The 24,222-nt window shown below is 36.7% G+C and overlaps 1 protein-coding gene across 10 annotated transcripts in view; it reads right to left on the reverse strand.

Annotated features, from left to right (window-relative positions):
- The window catches only part of SUPT3H (SPT3 homolog, SAGA and STAGA complex component), a 276,805-nt gene that overhangs the window by 47,557 nt on the left and 205,026 nt on the right, over positions 1 to 24,222 (reverse strand). For all 10 annotated transcript variants that reach the window (XM_026845230.1, XM_026845233.1, XM_026845236.1 and 7 more), the window contains 5 exons: positions 14,178 to 14,253; positions 11,362 to 11,474; positions 10,652 to 10,759; positions 10,002 to 10,190; positions 7,576 to 7,686 (listed from right to left, as the gene is read on the reverse strand). In XM_026845230.1, coding sequence (XP_026701031.1) covers positions 7,576 to 7,686; positions 10,002 to 10,190; positions 10,652 to 10,759; positions 11,362 to 11,474; positions 14,178 to 14,253 — 597 coding nt within the window. The remainder of the gene's footprint in view (positions 1 to 7,575; positions 7,687 to 10,001; positions 10,191 to 10,651; positions 10,760 to 11,361; positions 11,475 to 14,177; positions 14,254 to 24,222) is intronic.

Genomic DNA, 24,222 nt, shown 5'->3' on the forward strand with positions numbered 1-24,222 from the left:
CCCATTCCTGTCTTACAAAACTACATGGTGCTATTTTTAAAATCAATTACTTAAATCTCTGCTCCTTGAAAGTCTGGACTATGCTTTAAAGTAGGCAATACTGAGTACCATCCAATATGTAGAGAATATATGGATAAGATGTATGTCTAGACTACCTTAGACATGATAAAATGCAGAATAATGTAGAGTACACTTGCTGCTTTCCATTGTGGCTTGCACTTGGAGACAAAACCTAGATGCTCTAATTATGTTAGTCATTTTGACATAGCTATTAAGGTCAAAATAAATGCAAACAGATCATTTTCACTAATGTTAGTTCTCATTTACCATATGATTACAAAACTTTCAAAGTGCTCTTTTTGTCCAAACCAACATCCATCAAATGCTGCTAAAGAATAAATTACACAGCTTAACTCTTCCTCCAAAACTGCCTTATTAGGAACACTTATCACCAAATCAGATGGAACAGACGGACAATCATGATGAAACAGCAAAAGAGGGAAAGATGTCAGAAAATATCACTGTTTATGCTTTATAAATACATATTAACAATCTTAAGAAAATAGTCCCAAAATAATATGTTTGGTTTATTTTATAAAATATTCTCCTATATTTGCTTTTTAAACAGAAATAAAATCTAAATTCCATGTGTGGACTGAGTTCTTCTGCAGCACAAGACAAAACTTGTACTTACATTCAGGCTTTCCACTTTAGAAGTAACACCGGCATTTTGAAGTGTTCTACAAAATAGAAGTTCTTCACATGATTTCCTTCAGAAATCTGGACCTTTTGGGAAGAAGTATGTTTCCATCTGGCAACTAAAGCTGATGAGATTCATCTCAGGTCCATCAAGGTTCAACCAGTCAAAACCAGCAAGATTCAGTGAAACCAAAAATAAAACATGACTCACATCGGTACACCTCAGCAGTAGTAGGGTTCTAGCATGTATGCCTCAAACTGCAGTTGAATGCAAAATAGATTGTGAACATTTGAATATAGGTAAACCTGGGTCAATTCTTTCTCAAAGCTGAAAGAACTAAGCTGGCAGGAGTCCCATCAGGATGAGGATGGTGAGACACTGGAACAGGTTGTCCAGAGAAGCTGTGGGTGTCCCATCATTGGAAGTATTCAAGGCCAGGTTGGACGGGGCTTTGAGCAACCTGGTCTAGTGGAAGGTGGCCCTGCCCATGGCAGGAAGGTTGGACTAGATGATCTTTAAAGGTCCCTACCAACCCAAACATTTATATGTTTCTATGATTAAAATCCTGGACTTCAGGGTGGAAAACTGTGGAATACCCACATTGGGCATAAGCTCCAAATTCCTTTTTATATATGCAGAAACCTGGAGTCAGAAAACATCCATTATCCCATAATGTGCTTTGGTTTCCTCACTACCAAAATCAGTCATCATGACCTGTCAGCTGGCATGCAAGTCCACGAGCCACAGTTCTACGAGGAATTCTGTATGGCAAGGGTATGTCACAGTCAGTAAGCATCTAGGGATGCATATTCAAAGAAATTTTGCTTTGTGTCTGCTCTTCCCTTTCCCTTGTCCTTCATTCAGGTGTCACAGACCTAAGATTCAATACATTGCAATTCTTTCAGAGAAAATTGCCAAACACAGCATGTCAGGTATTACCCCATTAATTTCAAGAGAACGCTTCCATGGATGTTACTAGCAAAAAGTTTGCAGTTTGAGATGTCCATAGCAAAGGTGTTACAAAAATCCAACCGTCATGGGAAAGATTATTACTACCAGTGCTGTTCACCTCTATAATTGGCTTAATGCTTGAAAAGGATTTGTACCTCTATTTCTGTAAAAAAATACATCTAACATAACTAATAGTTACCTAACTGTCTTGAAATAGTTATTTATTTACTTAGAAGAATTTAGATTAATTCTCAGATAGTGACATAACTGGTTCTGGGCTAATCAGCCACCGTTTCACTATGACTGCAGTTAGGAAACACACCTGGATTCACCTGGGAAACCTACTCACACAGGGAAGCAAAGCGTACCAGGACACTAATGCAGCGAGTGTAACCTTAGGTTCATACCCAGTTAAACGCTGGATGCTGAGCACAAAATGACTCTTAGTGTACTCAGGAATAGCTCCTTCCTGGACTACTTAGAAGCCATTATGATTCCCAGTCAAGTGGATTCTCGGCCATAATTGGTTAGTTTTTTGCATTGGCTAAACTGTCACAAAAGCCCTCTGTTTCTCTCCCTCCCCGGGAGTCTGAAAAAAACTGAGAAAAGACGAGCAGCGGGGAAAATATACAACCAAAATATATGCAAATCTACTAGAGAAAATTAACCTCTCCTTCTTCAGGGGTTTATTTCCATGCTTATTCACACAGTGATGACTCCAAAACCACAATTCTCTGTCCAGACATACAAGCCCACCTTTGAGCTTTCATGCAATAACAATGACCACTGTGTCTTAATTTGGTAAAAAGGTAGATGAAGCACTGAGTAGCCCCCTTCATTCTACATTAAAAGAAGACTTACACAACAAATACACTTCAGTGATATAAAGGACTGGTGGTACGTATCTAACCAAACATGGAGGAGAATATATTAACAGTGCTACAGCAGAGTTTTCTATATCCAGGTATGGCCACTGCTTCAAATCTCAGTAACAGGAACTATTTGACATAAGCTATATTTATTTTCCAGGTACTGCAAAACCTTGATATAATGTTAGACAGAAGCTATTCTTAGCTATTCTTTATGGTGCCTGAGGGAAAAACTATCAGAAGGATCTAAACCCTCCCCTGATCTCTTTGAAGCCCCCTAGAAAGGATATTTTTATGGATCAACGTAACAACCAACAGACTGCAGTTGTCAAGCTGTATTCAGAAATTTAGTATTTGAACCAAAACCACTAGGGGATGAGTTTTCTAATGAGAAGAAAGAAATGTGTTATCCTACACAAGGATGGGTGATGTGGAAAGACAGCAATTGCACCCCAACGTTACACATGGAAAGTCTTTCACCTTTTAAAAATGGAAAAGGTTAGTTAAATGAGTAGAGAAAACTAAACTCACTTCTTTTAATCCTTTGGAGCAGTAGCATGTAAGAAATGGAGCTAAGCAATGAGAGCCCTAACACTGAGAAGATCCTGGTGCCCAAGCTGTGAGATGGCATATGGAAAACTTCTCATCCTGAATCAAGGCGAGATCTACACCAGACAGTTTCACCAGAGAAACATACCTGAGAAGGATCCTGGACATGAAATACTGCTTTCTTGTTTACATCTAAAATGGAAAGGCTGACTTTGGAAATTCCTGGTATGGAAACCTATGAGATCCACTCACTCTGTCTCTTCCAACACCAAGCTTCAATATGAAACCACGACTGATGGTGCTCAGGGAAGAACTCAGTCTGCCCACGGGTGAACCTCATATTGAATGCGTCCATCCCAAAGTCAGTCCCCCATACATGGAAGTTTCTTGATGAAAATACCAGTTTACTACCAAGACAAGATTAGAACCAATACCTACACATAAGGTTCTCGTGGGCCTCTCACCTGGTGTACCTGGTAGTTTCCTTCTCACCCACCTCAAGGACTGGAAAAGTGGTCTGAGGAAAAGCCAAACAAGCCACACCACAATAAAGGTTGTGTATTGGTAGGATAAATACAAGACCAGAAGAAGACTCTCCTATCAGTTCATATCCTCTTGTGAACTGTGCCAAGGAAACAAGTAAATTTTACTCAGTTGAGCAGAATCAAGGCCTCATACATCACTGTCTCCATGGCGAGTGATTCAAACAAAGAGACCTTTCTGGAGAGTTAGCTTTAAGTGTGCGTGGGCAAGTACATGGGTCAAATATGAATGAGTCATTACTGAAAAACACGTTAATCAAGTCTTAAAGCAAGGCAGATCCCTTCCTGTAACCCCACAGAGGGGAAGAAAGGTAGGGGGTTTTCACATTTTTGGAGTGTGATGTTGAATCTGGACAAAACAAGGATGGTTTCCCAGCTGACAGTCTAGTCAAGTATCTATAACTGCATCTGCCTCTGCAATTATATATGAGTTTTGCCATTACTGAGGGTGAGTGGCCAGACAGCACAGAAATTAGCTTTAATCTAAGAACTGAGAAGTCCTTGCTCACTAGTGGTGAGAAATGGTAAGAAAGTGAGGAAAAAAATTAAAAACTATAATGCAGGGACAAAAAAATAAGAGAGTCAACAAAATCTGTATTTTAATATTAAGGGCAGTTATAATATTCTTGTCTGGTTTTGGTTTAAAACGCAATACACCTGCATTGGATTTTTGATAGAGAGAACATTGATTTTATAGTATCTCACAATTTTAAATGGGGAAATATTATCACATATTTGCAGGTCCAAGTTTTTATTAATTTCTCCAGATGTACTGCTGATTTAAACCCAACACATTTGTACACATGATAAAGTCTTTCAAAAACCAATGTTGTTAAATCATAAACTTTAAAAATGATACACAGGGAGTTTCAGACTACTGAATGCCTCACACTAGGCAGCATGGCGAAACGCCAAAAACCAACTCCAGCTAAATTAAGAATAATCTCTGAAACGAAAAAGAAAATGTTTGCTCTCTGCCTTGTGTGATTGGCTGTAATGAGATGGAAATTATTTAAAATGAAAAAATAGTCCAGAGCTGTCCTTTGTTTCTTACTAATTTACAGCGAGGGTAAAATTCTTCTGTAAATCCTCCTTACTGCTCAATAGTCACATATCCAAGAAAATTTCAGAATAGCACAGGTCTACAAAATTATAATCATTAAATCCCGGTAACTGTACTGTGTTCATGTAATATGACTTCGGAAGACAGGAAAGTGTTTAAAGTGAGTCCTTTTTCCTTCCCCAATTTTTTCTCAATGGTCAGCACTCAAGAGCTGTAACATGCTCTCGTTTTCAAAAAATTGTTGTTGAATACATTGGATAAATTATTTTGCCTACTATTCCTGTATGTTTCTAACTCATGCCAACTTACCTGGTATAAGTAAGTACACAGTTAGGTTTCTAGGACCAATTCTACATTATTCCTGTATGAGTATTGTAAACTTATACTGGAGTAATACAGCATTTTGGCTTTAGCAGCTTTGCACTTTGTTCTTGTTGCTATTTGTAAAAATGTAGAATTATATATTTTACTTAAAGTTCAGTCTAATCTATACATTTAAGGGACTGAAGTGAACATGCACATAGCTCACAAAAATAGTTGTTTACTCTTTTCCTTGCTTCTGTAGTAGGAGTGCTAACACGAATGGTAAACTGCCATCAGAAAACAGTGTAAAACAACTGGACATGCAGAAAAATCCTTCCTCACCTACAGCAGACTCTGGCAGGGCATCTATCGACTGTAAAGTCAGATCTGATGTGGAAGAATGATCAACAGGCTTAAGAGAAATGAAAGAGATGACGTGCAATGTATATTCCTAACTTCTACATGACCTTTAGGTTAGTTTTAAGTGTGGAAACAGCTGGAAGCATGACTTCACTGAATCTAATGACAGATATTCATTCAATATTTCTTTCTGCAGTTTTTGAAGTGTCACCACAGAATCACAAGAAGCATGCTGAGAAAAGCCACCTTTCCTCCTGCTTTTGTCATCCTGTCTAGGAGGTCACACAGATACACAAAGAAACCATCGTGAAGGCAGTGGCAACGGGAGAAAGAAGAAGTCATTCAAAAGAAGTGTTGCTGCAGTGCTCTTCAGAATGCCTAGAGATAATATTTTTTAATATAGCAGTGTGTCAGTTTGGCAACGTGAAAAGGTCGGGTCAAAGGAAGCATCAATCTACCTTTTATGCTTTCTGCACCTATAAGGAACACAAAGGAAATTTGGTGTACTTTCATTTTGGACAACCACAATAGCAATGTTTGTCCCCAAAACTGTCAATGAGGGCACTGACAGGAAAAAAGGGAAGACTGGCAGACCTAAGTGCATCCTCTATCTCTCAAAAATGCTTTTCCTGAACTTTCTCATTAAAAAAAGAATCTTATTACAGCTCTTACAGTATCTGTATGCCTTTTGAAGATGACCCAAGATTTCCTCGCTCATTCATGGCTTGTTTAGAGGGAACAAGACCTGCTCATCTCATCAACCACGTTGACAGTAGGTAATGTCAACAAACTAAATTGTTCGGTTAGTTGTACTGTTTGGGAAGTTTCAAGATTGCAGGACATTAAAAAAAGCAACCCAAACCAGAGTATTCTGTTGTATCTTGTAGTTGCAGAGAAATTTCAAGCTTTGGTTAATAATTAACCAAACCACTTTTAGTGAGAGTTAGGGAAGGAAGAGTTACCTCTCTGTAGTTGTTTATGTGAGTTCTTTACTCCTCTATAATGTAATTAAATACATTCTTTGCTTTCAGAAGCTATTGCCATGTTCTTAGCTACATCTCAGCCAATTTCTGCTAAAGACACTTCTCTGTTTTGGACTGGAAAATTTTGCTACGTTTTACATGGTATTAATCTAGCATTTGTGAGTGGCAAAAGAGAGAGTTAAAGCTGTGCAAAGACACATCCTTGCAAATACATATCAACTATCATTAACAAACCAACCATTTACTGACATTTATAGAAGCATTGATCAGTTTTGACACTAGGAAAATTATAATTTCACTACTCATTTACTCTTAATTTTACTTGTTCCTTGTTTCTGAGGTCAAGTCCCACTACTTCCTTGATATTCATGTTCTTCATATACTTCTGTATAATTTTTATGTAGATGAATTTCCTCCAAATTCAGAATCATTTTCCTTTCTTAAAATCCCTCCAAAAACAGACGATTTCCTCTAGATTCTTAGGAGCTCAGACCTAGTTTGGTGGGTTTTGGTTGTTTTTTTTTTTTTCCATATAAAGATTTCTTTGACATTTATTTTTTTCTAAATGTAGATCTTGTGAGGCAAGCAAGGATATATGCCACATAGAACAGCAGATCAGAAGAAAATGACCCGAATTTATGACATCGGAGACAGACTACTTACATCTTTTATCAGCTGAGAAATTAAATAAAGAATTTGTTTGGCTGCTCTGAACAATGGATTTGCAATTTGCATAGAAAAAATGATGGCAAAACCTCATAACCCGTCAGTTTTACCACAAACTCAGTTCTATTACATTTTAGTGGAGGTTTAAAGTTGTCTAAAGAAACCATTCTTTTCTTTCTCCAACCGTAAATGTGTCACTTGAGAGTTCAACTTCCAATAGAAGCGGTATCTGACACACAACTAATTTTAGAATATAAAGTGCTCCTCACCATATTGGAATACATATAATTTAAAATAACTGTAAACCTAAACTTTGCAAAAACAGAAAATTCAAGCACTAACAAAAAAGCATAATTTGTAATTGAAAGAAAATAATATTTAAAAGAAAAAAAAAACTTTTTTGTCTTTCCAAAAAGAGACAGAAATTACTAAGTTTTATTTCCCAAGAGAATTATGCCACTTTTATAAAGAAAATTACAGTCACCACAAATTGCTTTCAACAATTCCAAAGCTTCTTCATTTGACCACTTGAAAATCAAAGTTCTTTAAGATTATAAATATAACTTTTTATAACTCTGTTATTACGTACTGTGAATGGGGAAAGGGGGCCAATCTTGTGGCCATAGCGTCGAATGGCCTCTCTGATGTGGCTGGGCTGGATGGCATCGCTTTGAGCCTCTATACCACAGGCTGCAGTGCTCTGCAACAGAAAAACACATAAATTGTTACTAAATCAAAAACACACAACAGACCTACAGTGCATAAAGTATGAAAATAAACCTTTATAAAATGGACCTATTTTTTTTTTTCTGAGGATACACATCATTGCTGCCACACACTACATTAGAGAAAAAAAGCTATTAACAAATCAAAGAGGACTTTTACATGAACTTTGCTTAAGAGACCCAAAGAACACCATATTTGTCCTCTTAAATCTTTCACCTAGTGCTGCTGTATGTTGCAATTGAAAAGAGCAGAAAATGTTCGAACTAAAATGAAAGGGTCATATAAGTCATACTGCAATAACCACAGAAACTATTTTTAAAACATTTCTGGCTCTCATTATGATGTCAAGAGGTGGGGAAAATATTGAACAAGTACCCGAAGTGGAAAGCAATTTGACACCAAAATCACCATTGAGTAATATCAGATTGAAATTTGAAGATGAAACATGTGACATAATGGTGTTAGAGGGATGCAAAAATATTTTAATTACCTCAAACTGAATTGTTTTAAAACACAAATAACATTTTGGAATAAGGACCCTAAATAAGAAAAATAAGAATTGACTGCTACTGGACCCTTGATTTCAAAAAATATCTTAAAATATTTTAATTAAAAATATCTTAAAATATTTTAAAAAGAAAAAGTTACTCTTTTCTCCTTGCTAGTCAAACTGAAATGTTGGTTTAGGCTCCATCTAGAAATGGCTGCTTGCCAGAATTCAGATGACTTATCAGAATGATGGCTGCTTAGTAATAAATTCATGGAAACCATATTAGTGAATGCATTAAGAATGATAAAACTTAAAATTATACACTGAAGTTTAATGTACACACAAACATGGTTCCTGCATACATTTACACTATATACTCACGCTTTCGAACCTGAGATATCTTTTACAAAATCTTTTATTTTCAAGAGTGCTGAGTCCACTGGAGCTTGTGTGTGTAACACAGAATTATTCATAATACGATGGCAGATTCTTCCCTTCCTGACTGACATTCATAAAGGGAATATGAAACTCAAATATTTTCTGCTGGACTGGGCCTTCATGGACTAAGAATAACATTCTTCACCAAGCTAACTCATTTGTCTCAATGCCTCAGTTATATCCAGTATATACCTAAGCAAATTGGACAAGTCATGGGAACATTTCATTAAAACTGTGCACTTTCTGGAATATAATTATTTTAAAAGGCATTAGTCAAACATTAAGAATTTAAAATAAACTCACAACACTAGTGAAATATAATGTATCAAGAACTACATCTCCAGCTAAATTCCTGTTCCTAGGAATTACAATGGCAATCAGCCATAGAAACAAAACATAATCAAACATAATATAAAAAAGAAAAAGTCTTCAGAAAGGTTTTTAGGATTCACTAAAGACTTTCTAAATGCAGTATAATAAGGGTAGAGAGAAAGTTGAATGTATTAGGAGTATCTACAGTACTGGTGGTACTAGAAGGACAAAATACATGTTTTTCTATCTCTCATTGTAAAAATCACTGGTTTAACTCTGTGAATAATTAGTATTTGTTTTAGGAGAACAACAACACGCATGAGAAAATCACAAGTCACTCCATTGCTTTGCAACAAAATGCTGACTGCCACCACATTTCTTCAAAAAGCCCAAAGTGATTAACACAGGGCTTCCTATCCACTTTATTTCATCAAATGTTAGTTTCCCTGAGGTTTTAAGATACGTACATCCCTCTCAGATAGAACACCAAGGCTCTACAACAGAAGACAGGAATTGAAATATTTAAATTTCACACTCTAAAGATGAGATGTCCATATTTTATGCAAAGTAAATGAACGCTTAGGTTGAATGTAACTGGCATAAAAATAAAGCAGGTCAGGCAAAGTTATTATAAACAAAGAAGGAAGAAGGCAGTTGCCTAAGGCTGCTGGGAGCAGGAAAATCACAAACACCTCTTTGCCTGCTTTGCTTATGCTCTGACCCTCCAAACCTACGCTAGCTGGTACTGTTGGAGAAGGGGATGATTATTTGGGGTGGTGTGTGGCTGTAGAGGAGCAGCTCATCTTAGAAGCAGCAGTTGCTACCTCAACAAAATTCAGTTTGCAGTGTTACTGAGAACGTTTAGCCTAGTTTTGATAGAAAAAAAAACACACTAAACCATACATTTGGCCCTACAATAACATTGGTAGTCAATATGTGATAAAGGTTACAATTAATATTTAAAATGACATGCGTTATTTCCTGAAGATTTTTTTTTTTTTTTTTTTTTTTTTTTTTTTTTTGTCTTTTCAGGCTTGGGCACCAAATACCTTTTTTCTTTTCCTTTGTTTGGATTTGGTAGAGTCCTGTCCAATTCCACCATTGCCCAGAGCTCCTGACGGGGTTTTCCCAAGGTGTTGCTGTCCTGCTGATGCTGGGGGTGTGGGTGTAGGAGGTGGTGTGTTTTCAGGAGAATCAAGACTGGTCTTCACACTTGTAGACTGCCCTAAGAGGTGTGGCTTTAAAAACAAGATGTCAAACAGCCATTATATAAACACAAAAAAAGTAATATTGCCTTCTTAGATTTACTGTCAGAAGAGATGTAATACAGAATTCAGTTTCCTCATTCTAGAGTATACTGTATCTGTATCAGAGCAATGCTTACAACGCAGTACTTAGTGCACTTGCCACTGCTGACAACTTTCATCTCCAAATCTGCAGCAGAGAGCGCCTTCAATACAGAGAGAAGGAATTTCCACCCAAGAAAAGGGGGCTTACATTTGAATATAAAGATTCTGCTAATTTAACATTTAGAGCTAGAATTTATGTCTTTCCATCTACATCCACAACTTCAGTGATCATAAACTGCATAACAGAAGTCTGTATCAACACCAGATTCAATCACAGCTACTGAAGGCAACAAACTACCAAATACAGGTAAAACATAAAATACATTAATGTGTGAAAAAGCAAGATTTACCTCTGTAGAGTTGTGATACTGTATGAAGGTGGCAGATATGGCATGACTGAAGGGGTCACCAGCTTTGGGAGCCATGTCCTGCTTAACCAAAAGGGCCAAGTCCACCAACTGGAGAGGGAAAACCAGCCAATAATCAGGTAGGTTACTGACGTGGTACTTACTATGAATGCCATCGTAACAATGAAGAGAGACAGAAGTTGTGGGTTAAGGAAGATTTTTCTTAGTGTTTCTCAGTTGAAAACAAAATTATTCAGAGACATTTCAACCTAAGGAACCTTTCTTTTCCACTTCTGTAAATATATGGAGTAATCTATCTACCCAAGAGGGCTTGGCTTGGCACTAAGGTAACGTTTTGTTTTCCAGGAAATCCTGCTTTTTAATCCAATTGTGCAATGGGGTTGAATGAGCCTCAGCACACTGCCAAAGGTCACATAGCAAAATATGTGGTTTCAGTCTGGACTTGAATAAAGTTCATGCTGGACTCCATTCTCCTCTGTAACCGTTATAAAACATTTCTATTTGTGTATGAGAGGGATGAATACGGTATAGTAGGCATCTGTCATACAGTAAATTGAAAGACGGACAGGAATCCAGCTAGCTTGGTTAGTTGAAGAAGTGGATGCATGCTTCTGAAGGGGCTTACAACAGTCACCTGAGGCTGAAGTACATCCAAGAGTAAATGATTTTGTTTAATCAGCACATTCCCTTACCTGTGCCACAGTCTCATAGGCTAAATATGCCAAAATCTCCATTGCAACTGCATTTGGCTTTATTTCCATACTGCTACAGTCCAACCAGTCACGAAACTTGGATGCTTTCTTTGCTGTCAGTTAAAACCATAAGGGGAAAAGGAAAAGTTAACAACAGGTAGGCCAAAATAATGCATTTTTTCCAGTCATAGAAAATACTGCAAATGTGAAACAAGGAGCGTGAATGTGATTTGATTGGCTAAGGAAGGAGTTATCAAAATGGAACTAGTGGGAAAAGACTGTTATTTCATATCCAACATTTTGGAGGCCCATAAGCGTCATGGAGTAAAGAGAAAAACACACAACCAATCGTACAGGAGATTACAGAACAGGGAGAGTTTACCTCAGAGGACCGTAGATGGGACAAACCTGATTTTGAATATATTGTGAAAGAAATAATATGATTGCATTACATCTTTGATGAATGAAAGAAAGCACTAAAAGAAATCAACACGAATCTGAGTCCATATAAAATGATATAAAATGTATTAACAATAGTGAAGACAACTGAAGAAGGACACAAGAACTAGGAAGTCCTTTTGTTAACTATACAGGTAGCAGGTGCTGACAAGCTAGCCAAAATGATCTGTAGACGAGTGTTTTTAAAATGTGATTTGGATATAAAGAAATAAGGATAGATGTAGATCTGCAAATGATCAAGATTCATATGAGGACTTCACACTCCTAATGGGTGAGATCTCTTAGGAGAAAGTACAGAGAAAAATATGGGACAAAGAAACATGATATTTGCTGAGAGAGTAAAAGGAGGAAAAAAAGGATGATCTGACTTAGGTCAGTGGTGGACAAGACAATCACAGAAAGCTCTGGAGCCCTGGACAGAAAAGAGATAATAATATAGAGGTCTTAATGAGGGCAGTTTGTGAAGACAAGACGACTAAAATGAAGTAAATACAAGGTGGGAGAATAATTTGAAACAGCTCTTTTAAAGAGTCGTCAATGAGGATTAAAAGGCTGAAGTCAGATATTAAAAGACAAGTCAGGTATTAAACAGAAAACAGGTGTATACAGTTGTTGCTATTTTAGGAGGGAATGAGAAGGATCACTAAAGAAAAAAAAAAAAAAAAAAAAAAAAAAAAAAAAAAGCAAGGGAAGTGTGAAAGTGACAGCAGGACCCCAAAATGTTCCCTAGAATTTCAATTTGTAGTCCTGTAGTACTTGGATCCTTTGATGGACCTTTTCTTTTGCCTGCCTTTAAAAGTGCATAGAAATAAGTGGAGCTGTAATTATTAATATACATGGTTAGACCAAGCTTCTTGAAGTCCCCTCCAGGTTTATTCTCCTGCGACACAGTTTTCATGGGTTTATATTACAGTAAAAAGTGTTTACTACTTTAAACATAGCAATACATTCATTTTTTACTACAATATAAGAAAATAAGTAGAAAATAGCCTTTGCATTAGTTTTGAAAAAAACGTTCTGCATGGCCTTTAGTACGTTCTATCTAGCTGAGTTCATATTATGCTATTGACTTTGTGCATGAGTCTCTCTTGCTACTATTTGCTAAGTACTATAATTCTTTTATTCTTTAATCACATTAAATGTCAGTGAAAAACTACTGTATAGACACGGTCATTTAAAAACACTGTGAAAACACCACTGAGATATATAAAACACAATCCCCTGGTCAGTAACATTCCATTTTATTTTGCAAATTTAAGATTTCTATTTGTTCTGTCTCCAGATGATAATTTTGGGGTTTTAAAAATGACTTTATCACAAACCTTTCATTTCCTGAAGGCACCCTCATCTGAAGTATCATTTATCTAATGGCTCACAGATGTGTGATGCCAAATTATAACTAAACTTACAAAACATATTGAATTAGGAAAAGAAATGCTTATAAAACGTTTTCCTATATTTGCTGACATTTGCTGATACAGAGCAGTATTTCGAATGTGTCATTTATTTGCCATAAATGAGTCACTCTTTCTTCGAATTTAAAAGGAAGAACAAGATAAGGTCTCTCGTTTAAAGACACCATTGTTTTCAAGTCTGAGTTGTAGGATCATGTGCTGTTTTGTCATGATTTTTACTGGCTCCTTCACCTCACTTTCTCTGACATTTGACCTAAACCCTTAGTCATCACTTAACCGCTTCTGTAATGATGTTTTGCTACATGATCAAGCCCATTAATTTACAGCTCATTATAGTTGTGGCCCACAAGTACTTCTAGTAAGTTGGTTTTCAGTGCTAGTAAAGCCCTAATTCTGTCATCATGTTATTAGTGTTGGAATGGCATATACTGATGAATTTGGCTAATGTTGAATAAATTCCACAGCAGGAGCTTACAGCTTAAAATAGAAAAGACTCTTTAGTAAGTTCTTTGTGTCTCTGTGGATAGGGAAATAAAAGCAAAACTTGCTGCTCTTCTCTAATTTTAGATGCATTCCGAAAAACCTGCAACCATGAAACTTTACTAATATGCTGACTATAACACCACCATGACAGACTTCAGGCAACTATGGTTGTTTTAATCCAATAGCTTTTTACCAGTTCTGTCTTTACAGTCATCCCCAACAGCACGGTATTTGAGCATATAAAAAGCTTGGTAAATATTCAAATAAAATACTCTGCCTGACAGCCTGAAACTATGCTAAATTAACTGTTCCCAGGAGTTATGCAGACAAAGAATTTAAAGTTTTATTATCGTGGATGAAACAAAAGTGCTTTCAAAAAACATGAGGTTCTGCTATGTTCTCTATTACATGAAATAATAATTGAACATCTTAATACAGTGCAACCATTATAATACTTACAAAAACTCAACTGCCGACTTTCACAAAATTCTGCATACTGGACCGAGTCCATCATTCGTGTTTGTCTTTCTGCTCTCTGACAAAAGAGTAGAAGTACATGATGTACCTTATTCCAATGAGAACTGCATTCCACAACAGAAATTATAGCACCAAAGCACCCCTGCCATAACCTTGAAGTAAGTCTCCCAAATGAAACATCCATTGAAGAAGTTAATATAAGCCACAGACTGGTTATTAGACTTGTGAGTTAAATTTCCCAGAGGAGTGTGTTAAGTCTTATTTTAAAAATCAGCTTGCACACCTCTGACCTATGACAGTGATGAGGGCAGAGTTAGGCAAGGTGCTGAGCACTCTTGCCCTGAGGTGCACATTTAAACTGGAGCACATGCATAGTCTGCCTATATATTTACAGATGACCAGACAAGTACAATGTTCTCCTGGACCAAGGCCACCGAGTTCTGCACAGAGCAGAACTGAGCCTATGTTGTGCTTTTAGAATGGGAGCACTGGCAACAGTGAAATTAATAAATTCCATCACATTGAGGATGTACCAGACAGAGAGGAGCACTGAAGTGCCCCTTCCCAGTCAATACACAGTAATAAGTAAGTGTTTGTATTGTTTTTTTTTTTTTTCCCCACTGTTAATCTACGGTTGTTTTTTTTATACTTCTGAACACCTACAGGAAAAGAAAGAAAATTAGACTGAATTAGAGCTCATTCAAAAAAAAAAAAAAAAACAAAAAAAACCCAACACACACACACAAAAAAAAACACACCACCAAAAAACACCTTAAAATGTTCACTACTGGATTTAAGAATGTATTCCACAGAGTCCAGTGTCAACCAAAAGGGTATATCTCAATAAAGTCAAGGTATGAAACCATAAATCTTACACACGCCCTTGCCTCCATATATACACTACGCCATAACGGAATCGTGGTTGAAGCAGCACTGAAGTTCATGGTTAGGTTTGAGCAAGTGCTTGAGTTTTGTTTACTTCAACAGAGCAGGGGTGATTTTCACAAGGTAAGGGTCTGGTCTCGAGAAGACATGTATCAGAGGCAGGAAGTGGTAGTTAGATTAGAGAGAAGGATTATCCTCTTCAGAAGCAGGCAGCTTACTCTAATCTCTCAAACAAGGGAAGTCTTAAACATTAAGGACTGTAACTATCTTTCAAACAATACCTCAATGAATAAATCATTACACCTGGCAAGAACAGAGCCCTAACTAAGGATACAAAGGGGTATCAGGAGCAGCTGATGGCACTGAGACTTGACTTCTGCAGTGAGTCCATACAGCTCAAGAAACCATGCACGAAGAAGGTCAAGTACAGTGGTGTCTGCATTAAGGACAAACTTCAACAAGCTAAAAAAGCACACACATACACACAGATTTTGCTCTGACTCCCCAAGCACTTTTACAATGGGGAGTTCTTTAATCTGATTTAACGGAAAACAAAAGGGCTGTTGATAAATGCATTTGGAGACATACAATACAACCAGCATTTGGCCTTAGGTGTTTCTCAAATAAGAAAAAAAAAAAAAAACAAAACAAAACAAAAAACCAAAACCCCAACAACAAAAACAAAAAACAAAACAAAAAAAACCAAAAAAAACCAACAAAACCCCAAAGCCAGTATTTCAAATAGACAGTTTGTTCCTCTATTCTCTAACTTCTAGGTCACTCTTCTATGACAGTCCAATCCATCAATCATGAGATCTTGTTGACAGTCAAACATGTTCAATTTAGTTGTAAACGAAACCACTAACTGTCCAAGAGCATACCTGGGTACTCCTTCTCTACCCAGTCAATTCTTTCTACTGTATTTCGACTTTTAGCCACCAGGATAGAAACTGTTCTACTTAGGCATTTTTCAGTTCTCCTATGCATGCTTCTAGTATGTTGACTACATTTGGTGGAGCTGCCATTTCAGATAAGTAAAAATTTTCAGTTAATCTATTCCATCAGAACATTAAGCCAGTCCAGACTGATTTTGTATCCTTTAAAAATAATTTTCACAATATATGCTGTAACTTCAACCCTCATCTAGCATAATCATAACAGAGATCTGTTTTGCCTCTGAATTAATTCAGTCATACTTTTGAAGACAGAAGGCACCACCAGGATCATCTAATCTGAACTTCTGCATAGCACAGGACACTTCTCACATAATACATCCTAGAAATGTCAGTCCTACAATTTCTTGTATAATTTTTTAGAAAGGCATCTTATCTGCTTTTAAATTTTTCACTTATTAAAAGATAACTTTTTCAAATAATTTTAAATGCTCACTTTTTATGCATTATGGTTTAAATTCTGTAATAATTTGTGACTGTTTGCCAGTTCAGAAATTACTAGTTGGGTACTCCCAGATAATATTGAAATAATTTAACGTTAGGCGGGTGATCAAATGGACTGAGCTTCTCTATGACAAAATTTTCTTGATCTCTTACATGGAAATGTGCAGGCTCGCAGTTGCTTGAGATCCCTCTCCAACAACCCTCCCTCCAGGGGTCTCTAGCCCAACCTCCAGCTTGAAAGAAGACTATTGCCAACACCAGATGAAATCAGCTATGGTTTTCTCTAGAAAAGTCTTGAAAACCTCCAAGGACAGAGATTTTATGTCTCCTCTGGGTAAACTGCTCCAGTGTTGTACTAGGCAAAAAGATTTCTAATGTCCTACTGAAAACTGCTAAGCAACAATTTGTGGTTCCTGACCTTCTTTATTCTACCCAGCACTATGAAGAAATGTTTGGTTCTATCGTTGTAACTGTACTTCAGCGGTTGTAGGCTGCTATCTAATCTCACCTTCCACTTCTTCCGTCTAGTAAAACTAAGTAATCTTTCTCAGGCTTTTCTGGGCCCTCATCTCTCAGTAGCTTTTAGCTAAACCTTTCCAGTTTCTCAGCATTTCTGTGGAACTGAAGAACCCGAAACTGGATGAAGTGTTCCAGATTTGGCTCAACAGCACCAAGTAGAAGGGCATGGCAACTTCCTTCAGCCTGCCAGCCACATTTTTGCAAAACTGAGATTTGCTTGAATATGATGAGACCAAACTGTTGACTTGTGTTTAACTTGACATCCATTATCACCTCCCAGGTTCTTCCCAGAAGGGCTGCTACCCAGACAGCTGGCATCCAGCTTGTACTGATGCATGGGTTTACCCTGCCCCAGATGCAGAAACTCAGTGGGGTTTCTGTTGCTTCAGCTCTTAAAGTTTTCAAGACCTGTCTGGACTAAAGCTCCATCAACCAGTCTGCCAGCCACTCTTAATTTACTGTCACCAACAGATTCGTAGAATGTGCATTTTTTATTTTTGCCCACATTTTTTCCACATTGTTGATGAAGATATTGAACAATATGGACCCCAGTATCAACCCCCAGGATATTCAGTTTTACCTGCTGCCACCTATATGTCAAGTCATTGGCTATTACCCTTCATATCCAGCAGTCCCAGGGATTTAAAGCCCCTTGCAACAACAAGGCAGGTGCAGGAAAGCAAAATGACATGAAATGCTAACATGAGGAATTATGCTTCAAAGTCCTACCTGAGATGAAAAAGAAAAAAGACATTTATAAATTTGATGCCTTTAACTTTTAGAGGAATCCCATAATGTAATATGGAAACTGCAAAACCACATTAATCCCAAGAGCAGATATGTTAAATTAAATTATTAGCTATGGCTACTCTCAGCAAATAGACTATAAGACTCTGAAAATGCCTGCCATCAAAGGCTAGTCAGTGTGCCTCACAGTATGTCCACTATCAAAACTTTGCAAGTTTCTTTCATAAGTGAAACAAAAAAATACTTATCAAAATAGTAAAGAAAGGTGTTGCCGAGGGATTTCTCCAATAGGGGCTTAATTTCTCTCTAGAAATTATCTACAGTAGTTGTCTAAACACTAGAGTTAATTTTGTTCTTATATACTAAATGACTACTTACACTTACTTTTTCCCTGTATAGTTTTTATGTAGTAAAATTACCTATGTATCTGTGAAATAAAATTGCTTTCTCCCTTCAATTCTCCTCTCTAAAAGAAGTCTTTCATAAAGGTAGATTCCAGAGTGATGCTCCAAACACCACCAAATAAAACAGCTTTTATCATAAATAACCGGACTATATTTTCTTCCCAAAACACTTTAACGAAAAAGCCCCCACATCATGGCACAGAAACTCTCAGTTCAAGGGATAAGGATAGCCATTGCATCAGTCCAACCAGTTTTAGAATAGTCTATAAATAACCATCAAATGCAGGAGAAATAGATAAATAGCATATCATCTCTAAGGAAACACCAAAGCAGAAAACAACAGCAGATCATCTTTCCTCTTCATTTCTCAAGATAATAAGGAATAATAATTTTCTCTTATAACATCTCTGCTTTGGAAAAAATTAACATTCCCTTATCTCTGCATTTCTAAGGTATATTTTATAAACTCAGAATCAATCAATAACATGGGATAAAAAGGGAGAAGAAAGTGTGAGCACATGACCGTGTTACTCCAGGCCAAAAGAGTTTAAAGAAAACAGCATTCAGTGTTGGGGAAGTCACGAGAAGTTTGTGAAAATGTTCTAACTTGTGTAATGCTTTAAGTCTACAGAATACCCAGTTGCTCTTTTGCACAGTCTTTATTTTCCAACTATTTTTTCTTGAAAACAATAAACGATACAGGATGTTTAAACTAATAAACAACTGCGATTTTATACAAGTGAAATTTTCCAAATTCTGTTCTTGGAGGGACTGGAAAGTGACTCACAACAGGACTGAACTCCTCTTTCAGCAGTATAAAAGCAAGTTTGCTGGGAGTCTTTCCTACATGAAGAAACATTGAAACCCATGATACACCACCTTGAAGCAATCTCAAGCTTAAAACCAGGTACAACAAATGACTTCAATGACACTGCCCCACTGGTTTATCAAAAGAATGAAAAATATAAAGATTTTACTCCATCTATAGTAGTACTAGTCACTCTAAGCAGTTAAGAAGCTGAGTTATGTGGTGTACAGCGGAGTTAAAATATTTTGCATGCTTTCCTTGGAACATGCTGAAGGATGCAGTAGATAGGACCTGGCACAGTAAATGTATGCTTAGTCCTCCAAAAATGTGTTGCATTATATCTTTCTTTCAGCATGAAGAACTAAAAAGGAAGACTAAAAAAGGAAAGAAAAGGTAAAGAGTTACATGTTGTCACCTACTATCCAGGAGGAAAGAGAAACTTATTTTGATTCCATTTTAAAGCTTTCACACTTGACATACAAAGCTCTTTGTGTGGGGGGAAGGCAAGAGGCCAAAGGCTAACTTGCTTACCAACTATTTCATGTCTGAAGGAAATGTGCCGAGTAGCTGCTAAGCTGGAACATTTGAAAAACGTATACAGCATGGTTGGACAGCCCTGTGTTTGGCAACAATGTTAATGAAGAAGAGGTTGGCTTCTGAAACTGCTTGCATATTCATATTGTGGCATGATTTCCTGATTTCCTTTGCTAAAGACCTCTTCATTGTGCGCCTATCATGGCTTCAAAGAGCTAGGTAACTACCTAGGGAAAAACAAAGTTGCCCTGCAATGGCTGATATTATTAAAAGAGTATGCTAAATAATTCTTTTTTTTTTTTTTTTTTTTAAATTTAGACTAGAGAGTAACAGGGCACTGTATGCTGTACTTGACAGCTCTAGGGTTGTAGGTCAAACATTACCTAGATTAAAAAAAAATAAAAAAAATTTAAAAAATCGTTTGAGAAATGAAGTACAAGGTACCTAAATTTTGAAACATTTACAAAATATGCTGAGAACACATTTTAGTCTTCTGTATCTTGAAACTATCTGAGGATTATCACTATCTGAAGATTTCTGTTATGTAAAGGAAAAATGTACTTACTCTTCTGAGAATCACTTGAATCGGTAAGCAAAGAAAAAAAGGGTTTTAAAAGTAAGCATTTTCAAAGATTAAGCTTACTCAGGGTTTATACAGAAAATAAAAATGCCACTTGGGTAAAGATCAATAGCTTTTGTAATATAATACCTGATTTGGCTATAAAGTACAGACATACAGGGAATTTTTATCATTTTTACCCACCTCTTATAGAACATACCATGCATTCTGCAGTAACCATTAATCTGAACAAGTCTGCAGAGCAAACTTGAGGCCTTTGATGTAATACTGGCGTTGAGTGCTTATGTGTTTACTACACAGTTCCCAATATTAGAAGAAAACATGACGTCTTTTTCTGGCAGACCAAGATGTTCCCAATTTTAATGTATTTTCAGTCATAAATAACAAAAACAGTTTTGGTTTTTTCTCTACAATATTATTAACACCATTCCGTGCAATAAACAGAGTTTAAGACCTTAAGAACCTTAAAAATATTAGCTGTTACAGAGGTGTTAAGTATCTACAACTGTAAATGACATGAAAGGAAGCTGTAGATGATGACAAATATGAATTTTTTTTTTTTTTTTTTTTTTTTAAATTATAACTTTTTGCTACAAAAAACTGATGATTTTCTGTCAAGGGGCAAAAGATGGGATTCACTTGAACAAGTTAGATATCTGCAGTATCCTAATTAGTCACCTAAAGTTCCTTTTAGAGGAAAAAAGATATTAGGAGCAACTTCATCCTAAACTAGGGGTTTAAAATAAAGTCAGATGAATCACATCTATGAATTTGTCTGAAGTTCATCAACTGTGAACATCAGCAATGGAGTCCCAGGGATACTGGCCTAGGTCTACATGCCCACAGTCTAGGCGTCCTCAGAAAAGCAAGATGAATCCTGTTCTGATGAGATAAGAAAACCATCACAACAGCGAAAATTCCATTTTAAGGCTAAGCAAAAGGCAAGACTAAAGAATGACTCAGTAAATTTGGTTCATGCTCTGATCTCAAAGCAATGTAAGTATATACAAAGGCAGCTTTGTACCCTGAGTGTGTGTTAACTCCATTCATCTTCCTCAAAGCATGTAAAATGTAATCTAACAAAGTATGTGCAGATAAGTACGGGTAAGGGAGCTGGCAAGACTTGTTAAGATTATGTAAAAATTTCAAGGGAATTATGAATAAAGCAAATGAAATTGCACAGACAATAACAAAATGAATGGATTAATTCCCAGCAGTCATGATCTCATTGCTTAAGGAATAAATAAAACTGACCTCCTGATAGGGACTCACTGCCCCTGTAGTACTTTGGCCTTGAACATATGCAAATTCTACACATTCTATATTTATTTGAGCCAGCTCCATATCATAACCAAATTCCTTGTCTAAATTTATTACTGCTAGTCTGAAATGTGGAGTTGGAACCTGAAAATGAAACATTTTCATTTCATGGGATACCTTTGATTTCTACAGGAAAATATTTTTTTCTCCTATAATAAGTATCATCATGAATTTTATAAAACTATGTGTTAAATTTATGGTAGAAGATATTCTACCAGTGCTTTCCAAAAAACATAAAATAATTTTGAATAAACTATGGTACCAAACTTAAAAAGTTCTGTGGGATTTATTAATATATTAAGATGATTGACCTTCCGTCACTTTTCAGGTTGAGGACACTGCAACACTTTTCTGTGGTTTCCATCTGGCTGTATATCAAAAACTTTACATACCAGGTAAATATTAGGGTACCTTTATGTCTTCTGAATAGCATTCTTCTGAACACTTATCCTGACTGAATCAATTCATAGATGAGGTTCATATAAACAGCTTTAGCATCTCACAAATAAAGCTGGCAGTCATCAAAGCAGGCATCACTGCAGTGTCTGGGAGGTAAAAAGAGCAAAGCAATCCATTCTGCATAATGAGTTTACATTTTTTTCTCCTATTTGCAGTCAGAATCAGCCATCACACTCTATTTAACAATACAATAATTATAGAGGCTCACTTGTAACCAAAAGGAAAATATTGCAAGCCATTAAGAAATACTTGAAGTCTTTTCCATTTATGATATGGATATGGATAAATAAAAGGATAGTCAGCTTTGAAATGTATATTTACCTAATATTTATATTTGATTCTCAATTTCTTGTAGTTATTACATTATGTGTCATTTCAAAAAATCCTCAAGTAGCTCTCACCCTCAATATTTCCCCCCACTGTTATTTGCAGATAGCTTGGTTTTGAACTCTGTTTAGTTAGGTACAACCACTTCCATCCAGGATAGGTAATTTAGCACTGAATAACTACAGATTTACTTTACAAATAATCTGACTCCCTGAAACAGAACTCCTTCCCCTCCACTGAAATCCCTCCCATGCTAGGCTGAAGGGCTGTTTGGACTTGTGGCCAGAACCTCATGGAGTGGTTTTTGCTCAAAGGCTGGTTTTGGTCTTGGATGAAGGCTGGCTCGGAGCAGTACAGGCACAACATGTCTCGCATGCTTTCTCACCATCCGGGGTGTACAAGAGGGTTGGAGGATCCAGTCCTGGTCCTACTGGTCCAAATGGAATAGCCTGAGCTGAGCGGAGTGTTTCAACTCAAAAGTTCACTGGGTGTTCAAACCTAGACACAATTAGCTTCAGTAAAACTCAACTCCCAGACATATTCTATCTATTCACCCAACTACAATATGTCCATAATAATTCACTTTACAGTCACGGCTTGTTAAACAATACATCTAGTAAAGCTAGTTAAACTGAACAGTAGGTAAGTTTGGAAACAACTAGGGACCGGCCCTCTTGTTCACTGTTTTTAACTGGCAAGTAAGAGAACAAATCTAATTTAAAAAAATTGATTGCAAACGTCTGTCCTGTAAACAGTCAGCATCAATATATCCTTCTGAAAATACATTTGAGAGTTTTACTTATGTTAAATGAGAAATGAAGAAGGAGAACATCCTCAAGAGCATTGTTATTACATTTTTTATGCTAAAAGAAAGGAAAGCAAAGTAAACCTGAGGTACATACTATTAAGCAATACCTGTGATAAAATACATTATCCTCTGTAACTCTTTGAGAATCAGGCCTCCTGACAGACATGTCGTCCTGAATAATACTCTGGAGCTCCACAGTAAAATGAGGAGCACAAGAAGACTAAGGAAAATTTTGACTAGGAGAAACTTGAATAAATTAATGAGTAAAGGACTAAGTTTCAGGCCATATGAACAATACATATTCATTTTACACCTGTTATCTTATTTGTAAATATAATTCTGTCTTTTCCCTTACCCTTAATAAAGCAGACCTATCTTATATTCACTCCCAGTAGAACAACCGATTGCCACAGTATCTGCCATTCTTTGGGATATCACCAACCTGCACAAGAGATTACCATTCTGTGCAGGAGATTCACAAGTATTGCAACGTTATAGGCATATCCATGCAGGCATCCTTTGCAGGTGATGCTCTTTCAGAGTGGAATAAAAAAATAAAAATCAAACCCGTTTTTTTTTAGTGATGTTGTTTCTTGAAAAATTACTTTTAAAATAAGCCCAACTTCCAAAATAATGGCAGAACGTATGTGAACAAATAAGAAATTCAAGACAAAGTTTTTGCTACATGCACAAATAATTTGCTGTGTATTGTAGCAATCCAATTCATAAATCTGAATTTGGTCTTACGACTTACAGATGAAATCCTGGTTATACAGTGTCCCCAGCAAAGCTTCCACTAACTTCAATAGCTTCAATCTCACCCTATGAATATCTCTCCTAATGTAAGGTTGCACCTGGTATAGAGGTCATCACCCTCTTGTCAAAGGAAAGCAGAAGAATGGGCTCTCAAAATGGAACACATCCTAAAAGAGATTTTTCTCTATAAGCTCCTACATGTAGATAAGAAATCCAACTTTGACTCTCTATATAAAGGCATTTTGGAATGAAAACAGGCCAGTGTGGCTCTAGAGAGAGCTCCAGCTCCTGCTAAGCTGGTTGGGCTCTTTCATAAAGTATTACAGCATTGCCCCTTGGGCTAGGACTCACCTCATACAACCTTGGGTGTTTTAGTGTAATCTAGTCCCCCTTTACAATCAATGGGAAAAGAAAGGCATGTCTATAGGCTGATCACACCTAGTCCAGCTCTGGTAAGTGGATGTGTCACCTCTGCACGCGCCC

This window comes from Athene cunicularia (genome assembly GCF_003259725.1).
Source record: "Athene cunicularia isolate RWA chromosome 3 unlocalized genomic scaffold, athCun1 chr3_part1, whole genome shotgun sequence".
NCBI lineage: Eukaryota > Metazoa > Chordata > Aves > Strigiformes > Strigidae > Athene > Athene cunicularia.